We start from the raw sequence: 8,772 nt of genomic DNA, 5'->3' as shown, positions 1-8,772 counted from the left end.
CGCGCGTCTTTTAACTACAGTATTTGTCAGAAAGGGAGGACCCATTCTCACTTTTCCATTTAGGGTTTGCGTTTGTTCGCGTGCGTGCAACGTTACATGTATGAGATTCTAGAACTCCCATCGCGCTCAATACGAAACAGGAAGACGCTCAAAGAGCAGAAGTAAGTCCACTACCTAACCAGCACCAGTCCTCCGCCTGCCCGGAAGCACAAAGACTACAACTCCCATGACCGTTCACCAGAGTGGAAGTGTCTTTTCTGGAAGCTGATTGGACTCAGCGATGCGATGCATCATGGGCCTTCGTCTCCCAGTACGCATGTGCCCTGTGTCCTCGCTAGGTGCCGGGAGCCACGTCCGGAGGGTGGAGGCGCGGGGGGGCTGTTCGCCCTTTAGCGAAAGTGGCCTATCCCCGATTTGCGCAGACGCAGTAGCTCTGGCAGCACCGGAAGTGCAGGGGGATGGGCCGGTGGTGACGCGATTCTGTCCGCGTTGGAGGGGTCGGGCTGCCGCCCGAGTCGCCTTGTCTGCTGAGTGACGTGGCACACCCGGATCCTTAAAGTCGGAGCCGGTGCACTGCCACGCCAGCTGCCAAACAGTTCTCCGCCCGGCTAGGTCCCGTCTGCGCTGCTGTGCACCCCGTCGGCCTGCGGGTCGTGCTGACGGCCCGCTCTCCCCGGCGGCGCTCCCCCTCCTCTTTCTCGGAGCGTAAGAGGCGAAGGCCCGGGGACGGCGCGGAGCCCTTCTTGTGCCCGTCGCGAGTGCCGCTGCCGCCATGGGCCTCACCATCTCCTCGCTGTTCTCCCGCCTGTTCGGCAAGAAGCAGATGCGTATTTTGATGGGTGAGTGGGGGCCGCCGCGGGGCGGCGCTTGGTCCGGGCCGTGGGAGTGGGGTGCGGGCGGGGGGCTCCGAGCCTGTCCCCGGAGGGCCTGTGGAGAAGCTCAGGCAGGGCAGGGTTTCCTGTGGCGAGCTTGGCTTTGCTTCTTGGTGCGAGTGGAAGCGGGAGCGGACTGGGGGGAGGCGCGGGGTGAGGAACTGTCGGGAGCGGAGCCCGTGGAGCCCCCTTGTCGGGGCGATCTCGTCCCCGCTGCCGGCGTGGGCGCCTCCGGGAGGGAGGCCGAGCCCCCGCAGGCTTCTGCTCGCCCTTCCCCTCCGTGTGCGCCCTGCGCGCAGCGCTGGTGTGTGAGCGAGTGGCCGCCAGGGCTGCCCGTGGCAGGAAGTGACCAGGTCCAGTGCGGTAGTGAGGGAGCGCCCAAGGTTTGCGAGTCCGGGGTTCTCAGGGCTCATTTGCTAAACTTCCACTGCCGCTCGGTTCGGCTTTGTTTTGTTCCCCGCTCTTGTTTATCGCGTGCAGTTTCTTTCTTTTGACTGTTTTCAAGAATTGTGAATATATTTTATATAATTGTATTTCAAACTAATTTTTTGTCCAGCTGGCTTAAGGTTTAATGCAAAAACTTTTGGGGAGTAATATTTCTAAAAATATGATATAGTGCACACATACCAAAAACCTGGTATGTTTTCATTACCTTCACTGAGTATCTTGATGGTTAATTTTAGGGTAGCTTTGTTAAACAGTAACTACAAAGTTGTTTCTTTAAAAAGTCTTTTCGAAAGTAGACTTTTTAAAAAGCTTCTGTTCGGGGCTGGGGATTTAGCTCAGCAGCACAGCGCCTGTCTGGCAAGCGCGACGTAGTAAGTTCGATTCCTGGTACCGGGAAAAGAAAACGAAAAATAAAAAATAAAAAACTACTGTTCTTGGGCTTTTTGGGGGGGGCACAGCTGAGAGAGAAGGGTTTTCACGTGAGTGGCGTAAGCACCTGCTCTTCCCTGGTACCGAGCAGTCTGCCTCGCAGTTGAGCTGCATGTACCTGAATAATGCTAGAAGGAGCCCCCTTGGCCTTGAGCGTTGGAGCTTGTTAGTTTATTAGCTTGTTTTCCGAAGATTGCGAGAACAGGGTTTATTTTCTGGCTCTACTACCATCAAAATGTCAAAAGCAAGCTACTTTAATATTTCAGGAATATGAGTATACCCACCTAGTTTTTGTTTCCGTTTCCTATTCAGCTTCTTTACAGTCCATAGAACAGTTGTTCCTGATTTTTTCAGAGATAAGATGTTTTTCAAATTTACTCAGCCTCTTTTATGGAGAAGACAATTACTTTAGGAAGACAGTATTTTTAAAAAAAAAAATTTCCGAAAATTGACTGTTTGAAAAAATAGCTGAAGTTAATGGGAGACATCATAAAGTTACTTCGAAGGTATACATCCATTCAGGTATTGCAATTTCCAGTGAGTTGTTATTTGGGGATCAAAATGCGGAGTGCTCACCAGTGGGCTGTATCTCCTGCCCTTTTCAAAAAATTTTAAAGATAGAGTCTCACTGAATTACCCAAGTTGGACTCCAGTTTGTGATCCTCCTGCCTCACGCTTCTGAGGAGCTGTGATTGCAGGCATGCACCAGAATGAATGACAGTCTTTTTTCCATATTTTGCCTAGTGTGCATCTTTCTCCTTTATAAAACTTAGATCAAATCCATGCCTTCTTGAATCAGTGGCTTTTGCTTTCAGACTTTTGGGCCGGACTTGAACCATAGGCCTTTTGTTGTACCCCAGGTTTATTTTAAAGTGTATCGGAGATATCAGTTAGTGCTGGACATGGTGGTGCGCACATATAATCCCAGCTGTTTGGGAGCCAGAGACAGGAAGGTGGCAAGTTTGAGGACAGCCTGGGCAACTTCGACCCCCTCTGAAAACAAAAAATAAGGGGTGGTCACCTAGCTCAAAGGGAGAATGCCCTTGGGGTCAGTCCCCAGCACTGCCAGAAAAGGTGAGGAAAAAAAGAGAGAGGGAAGTTAGCTAATGTCTCCTGTTTGCCACGCTGCTGTGGAGATGTACATTTAATTCCTGTTCTGGCCGCTCTCCCAAAAGTTCAAGTAATTTAAACAGGTGTTGGAAGGTGGGGCTGGTAATTTATTGTAATTAAAAATAGAAAGCCAGCACATTGTGTCAGATTTAAGGTCTTCTGGATTCTTGATCTATAGAAGTTATGTGATAATTATTTCTAAGGGGAAATTACTAATGTGAATGAGACTGAGTTGAAATTCAAGGACATCTAGTTTCCACCCTAGATTTCCCGTGTAGCCAGAGTTAGAAAGCAGTAGATCTGCGTTAACTTAAGTTAGGTCTCCATGTCTTGGTCCATGATAAGATAAAATTTTGGTGAGTGAATTCCTAAATTTTGTTTATGTCTGAAAATATTGATGTACTCTACAGAAGAGTTTATTCTAACCTCTTCAATTTGAATTTTTGAGTTTTTGCCTATTGAAAAACTAAAAAAGAGTAACTTTCTAAAAGTTAGCTAATGCCAGTATAGTTCTGTGTTGTCACGGGTTTGGGCCCAGAGAGATCCAAGAGGAAAGATCCTCTGCGAATTTTTAAAATATTACTGATATTATAGTGAGGCTTCAAGCAAGAGTGGTGTTTCATATTTTGCCCTAGCATGTTTTATATCCATTTTATGCAATTTTTACTTCTGATTTAAAATGCCCTGTCTTATGAAATATAGGCATTTTGTGAAAGAATAATTTTTCTTATAATGCTACCATTTCAGTGTTACAATTTTGTCACTTCTCAACTTTTTAGAGGACTTTTGTTCATCTAACCTTGTGGTTGTGATAATTTCATGTTCTTTTTTTTTTTTTTTTTTTTTTCTCGTTTAACTACAAGCCAGTTTTACTTAAATCAGGACTCCAACAGAAATACTCTGTTGGCCATTCGTGAGTTGCATTCTAGTGGATGAGCTGAATTAAATTGTTGTACAAATAAAACACCCATAAAATATTTCTGTTTTGCAATAAATAAGGCAGTGACTCTTCATTAGTAGCTTTCTTGAAGTAAGCTACTAAGCCTTACCTTTCTCTCTTATTAATGACAGCAAAGATCTTTTTTTTCCCCAGGGATATATTTTGGGGAATTCTCCAAATGTATTCCATCTCACTTAAGGAAGAATGACTATTACCAAGAAATCAACCAGTAACAAATGCTGGCAAGGCTGTGGGGAAAAAGAAACCCTGTCCCCTGTTGGTGGGAGTGTAAATTGGTGCAGTCAATCAGTATGGAGATTCCTCAGAAAACTGAAACTAGAGGTTCCATTTGACTCAGCTGTTCTCCTTGGTATTTTCCTGAAAGAGTTAAAAAACATCATACCACAGTGACAGGCGTACACCCATGTTGATAGCAACACGATTTATAATAGCTAAATCTTGGAAACAGCCCAGATGGCCATCATCTGATGAATGGGTAAAGAAAATGTTTTTTATATACAATGGAGTACTACTCTGCCATAAAGAAGGATAAACTTGACAATTTTAGGTAAATGTACGCACTTTGAGACCATACTTTTAAGTGAGATGTATTGGACGCACGTTTAAATACTGCATTGCTTCTCTTGTCTAAGAAACTGAAAGCTTAAATGGATGATAGATATTGGGAAGTAGGAAGAAAATGTTCAAATGGAAAGGGTAACAAGGGAGGGGGAAGGAGAAGAGAAGGAAGGGAAAAGGAAAAAAGAATAGAAAAAAATGAAAGCAAAACTATTGTAAATAAGGGGAAGAAGGGTTGAAGAGGGGATGGTGAAGAAAAAACTATGTAGATATGTTATGTAGAGGTGCAAGTTCCTTATAATGAATGTGATTTTTATGTATACCAAAAGTGTACCAATAATGTTAATTTTTTAAAAAGTATTTCTCACTGCCATAATTTGTAGGCATAGTTTTTAATGATTAGTAAAGATTAGAGAGGTAACTTTACTTACTATATTAATAGTTTGATCAAAGTGCAGACCTGTTTAAGGAGAACAAGTAATGATTCGGTATATCTTTTTTTTTTTAGTACCAGGGATCAAACTCATGCCCTTGCACTTGCCAGGCAGGTGCTTATGCCACTGAGCTACATCCCCAGCCACAGTATATCTTTTAACACAGTGACTTGTTTATGGTAGTGGAGGGAAGGGAAAACATTGCTGGACTGTACAGATTAGTTTTATCTTGGCTCGTTGGGAATTGGTTATGGTTACATTATGTGGAAAATCTCACTGCTGAGTAGTTCAACATTAGGGAAACACATACTTAAGGGACTAAAGGGGCACAAAATTGTGAGACTTTTTTTTAGAATTTGAAATATTTGTTTCCTCGTTTGAGACTATTTCTAAGACTACATATTTTTAAGTAAGAAACGATACAGTCCATATTTATTGGGGCAAGAAAATTTATAATGGAGAGGTAGAGGAGACGTAATATTCATAAGTGTGGGCATGGCTCATTGCTTGAGAACACTTACCTAATTATGAAGGCTCGGGGTTTGATTCCTAGCAATGATAGGGAGGGAAGACATACAAACGACGTAGAGCTTATTAAAAATAAAAGACAAATTGGATTGCCTAGGTTCTTTTCTATAATTTTTCTTTATGGTACTGGAAATTGAACCCAGGGCCTTCCCATTGAATTATATCCTCAGTCCCTTTTAAATTTAATTTTCAGTTTGCCCAGGCTGGGCTTGACATTGCATTCCCCTTGCCTCAGCCTCCCAGAGTGCTGTGACTATAGGTATGTGCCACTGTGTCTGTCTTCTTCCATTTTTTGTCAATATTTTTAGGTTCATGGTGCCTTTAAATGGTGGTATGAGGTCCATTTGGACCTGTAGTGTAGACTGATGGGCTCTGAAAAGCTCACTAGAGTGGTTTAATTTTTTTTCCTCCTCCCATCAGTATTTCACTTTCAGTTCTGACTTGGAATAATTGTATTTTGAGATACGTATTTAGATTTTCATAATAATTTGGTTAAGATAACCTAAAGAAGTCTTAGGTCCTCATTAGGAATAGCTTTGTAAATTAAAAGAAAATTAAAATTAAAAGATCTTGTTGCTTTTTGCATCCCCTTGCAGTATTTAAAAATTTTTAAATAAGCTACTTTATGGGTTTTTTTGTTTGTTTTGTTGTTGTTGTTTTTGTCTTTTTGAGACATACTTTCACTATGCAGTTCAGGGTGGCCTTGAACTCACTTTGTAGCTCAGACTGGCCTCAAACTCACAGTGATCCTCCTGCCTCAGCCTCTTTTTTTTTTTTTGGTACCAGGAATCAAACTTAGGACCTTGCACTTGCCAGGCAGGCACTTATGCCAATAGGCTATATCCCTGGCCCGAAGAATATAGTTTCACATTTTATGCATGTTAGCTTTTTTTAATTTATGTTTTTTGGTTTGTTTGTTTTGGGGGTTGTTTTGGTACCGGGAATCGAACTCAGGATCTTGCGCTTGCCAGGCAGGCTCTTGTGCCACTGAGCTATATCTCTGGTCCTGCCTCAGCCTCTTGAATGCTGGGATTACAGGCATGTGCCCCTATGCCTGGCCTGTTGCTTTGTGTATTTCTTCCTAGTAATGTTTTCTGGTTATTTGGGTTTCTTTGTTGTTGACGATGATTTATCTTTTGGTACTGTTTTCATATTCAGAAAATAAATCACTGTGTATCAGTTGACTTTTCTGTAGCCGTGAATGAGGTACTGTAGTATGTGTCATAGTACTTTGGAAAGAATAAACCTGGATCTCAGTACAAATAAGTAGAAGAACAAGGTTTGCTTAGAGGCATAAGAATAGGAAAACATAAGAGGCTTTCGGGGGCTGGGGTTTTAGCTCAGCTGCACAGCGCCTGCCTGGCAAGCGTGAGGTCATGAGTTCGATTCCTGGTACGGGGGGCATGGCAGGGGAGGCTTTGACTCTCCTGATAAATCTTTAAGCTGCTCTTTATTAAAGAACAAGATAGAAAAGATCCTTTGTTATGTTATATAGGCGGAAGAAGTCTGAATTAACTGTAGGGCAGTACTGTTTTGGACTGACCTGATAGAAGTTAAATTTAATTTACATGGGAATATAAACTAGATAAATGAGATGAATTCATTTTTTTAAACTTACTAGCATTGCTTTCCTGTACTAAGCCATATTTTGATTTAAATATGAAGGTATTCTTGCTTGAATAATACTCAGCTAAGTTGATTTTAAAAATTGATCAAATACTGGGTGTGGTGGTGCACACCTGTAGTCCCAGCACTCAGGAGGCAGGGGCAGGGTGATCTTTGTGAATTCCAGGCCAGCCTGGGCTACAAAGTGAGCTCAAGGCCAGCCTGAACTGCATAGTGAGACCCTGTCTCGAAAAGACAGAAAAAAAAAATTATCAAATTAGATGTGGTAATGAGGCTCTTCTACTTAAAGGAGGCTTTTAGCAGACAATGAAAGATGTATAGGTTTTGAGATATTCATATATAAAGGCATTTACATTGCCCTTCATTATCACTGTAATAAGATTTACCCTCCCTACTTCCTTCCTATAAGTGGGAATTGAACCCAGGCCTCTCAAGGCAGGAGCTGTCTCCTGCTCTTTCATTTTTTAAATTTTGAGACAGGATTTTTGCTAAATCACTTGAACTTGACTTTATGATCCTCCTGCCTCAGCCTCCCACAGTGCACCCATTACAGGCATATGCCACCACAGTAGTCTAGGTCAACCCTTTTCTGATTGGATTCCCACCCCACAAAAAGCACATTCTTTTCTTTTTTCTTTTCTTTTCTTTTTTTTGAGACAGGGTCTCCCTATGCAGCTGAAGCTGGCCGGGAACTCACTGTGTATGTCAGGCTGGCCTTCAACTCACAACAGTCCTCCTGACTCAGGCTTCTGAGTTGGGGATTATGGTCGTGCACCACCACATCTCATGGCAACTTTTACTTTCAGATTATAATTAAAATTATTTTTTCGTGTGTTTTTGATCTGAATTTGAAATATATAATGTCTTCTTCTAGTTGGATTGGATGCTGCTGGCAAGACGACCATTCTGTATAAACTCAAGTTAGGGGAGATAGTCACCACCATTCCTACCATTGGTAAGAAAGTTTACTGATGAATTTCATTTATAGTATGATGACAGAAGTTACATAACTAGTGCTTTGTTTGTAAAGCTTGCCGATTTATCTTATTAGGACTTCTAGAAAGCCGTTCTATAGAGAATAAGGAGTTTATCATTTCAGAGATGCATTATGGTGCATAGCAATCTTTTCTTTGTTTTTCCATGTAGGTTTTAATGTGGAAACAGTAGAATATAAGAACATTTGTTTCACAGTGTGGGATGTTGGTGGTCAAGATAAAATTAGGCCTCTGTGGAGGCATTACTTCCAGAATACCCAGGTAAGGAATGCTCTAAGTGTTTGTAACTTTTCTTTATGATTTGGGTCACTCTGAATTTATTTCAGTCACTCTGAATTTATTTCACTAGGATGTTGGTGTTTACTGCAGGCGTTGTCCTTGTCCTTATGACCACTCCTGTATTGCGTAGTACACTCTCAGTCCTGCCTTTGAGAGCTAAACTAGTTCCTGTGGAAGGGTTCCATGGCCATTTTGGTATTATTTTGACAGCTGAGGTGGCAGTGCTGCGGTGTGTCCCTCAAGAATGAATTGGGTATCTCTCGTCGTTGGTCCTTTGGTTGTTTAGAGAGTGAGGCATGTATCGCCTTCTGTCATAGTAGTTTCTAATGAATGTGGGAGTGATAGACCTTCATTTAGCCTAGTTGTGTTGTGTCTATTGAAAATAACGAAGGGGCATCTGTGTTGACTTATTAGATGCGTTTTTATGTTATTATGTGAAGTACGTATTCTGGCATGGAAGAGACTATAGGAGTTCTGCAGGTTAGGAGTTCTCCAGTTTGACTGCATGTTAGAATTGCCTGGGAACTTCAAAA

The 8,772-nt window shown here is 42.3% G+C and overlaps 1 protein-coding gene across 1 annotated transcript in view; it reads left to right on the top strand.

Moving 5' to 3' along the window:
* Nucleotides 1-406: 406 nt before the first annotated feature.
* Arf4 (ADP-ribosylation factor 4) overlaps nt 407-8,772 on the top strand; it is a gene marked incomplete in the record, with an annotated part of 31,064 nt that continues 22,698 nt past the window's right edge. The window contains 3 exon segments of the mRNA XM_013515600.1: nt 407-839; nt 7,840-7,920; nt 8,112-8,221. Coding sequence (XP_013371054.1) covers nt 773-839; nt 7,840-7,920; nt 8,112-8,221 — 258 coding nt within the window.

The sequence above is a fragment of the Chinchilla lanigera genome, unplaced genomic scaffold, assembly GCF_000276665.1.
Source record: "Chinchilla lanigera isolate Chin_1 unplaced genomic scaffold, ChiLan1.0 scaffold00029, whole genome shotgun sequence".
Taxonomy (NCBI): Eukaryota; Metazoa; Chordata; class Mammalia; order Rodentia; family Chinchillidae; genus Chinchilla; species Chinchilla lanigera.
The sequence above is the reverse complement of the archived record's forward strand: the minus strand, read 5'-3'. Positions and strand labels throughout refer to the sequence as shown.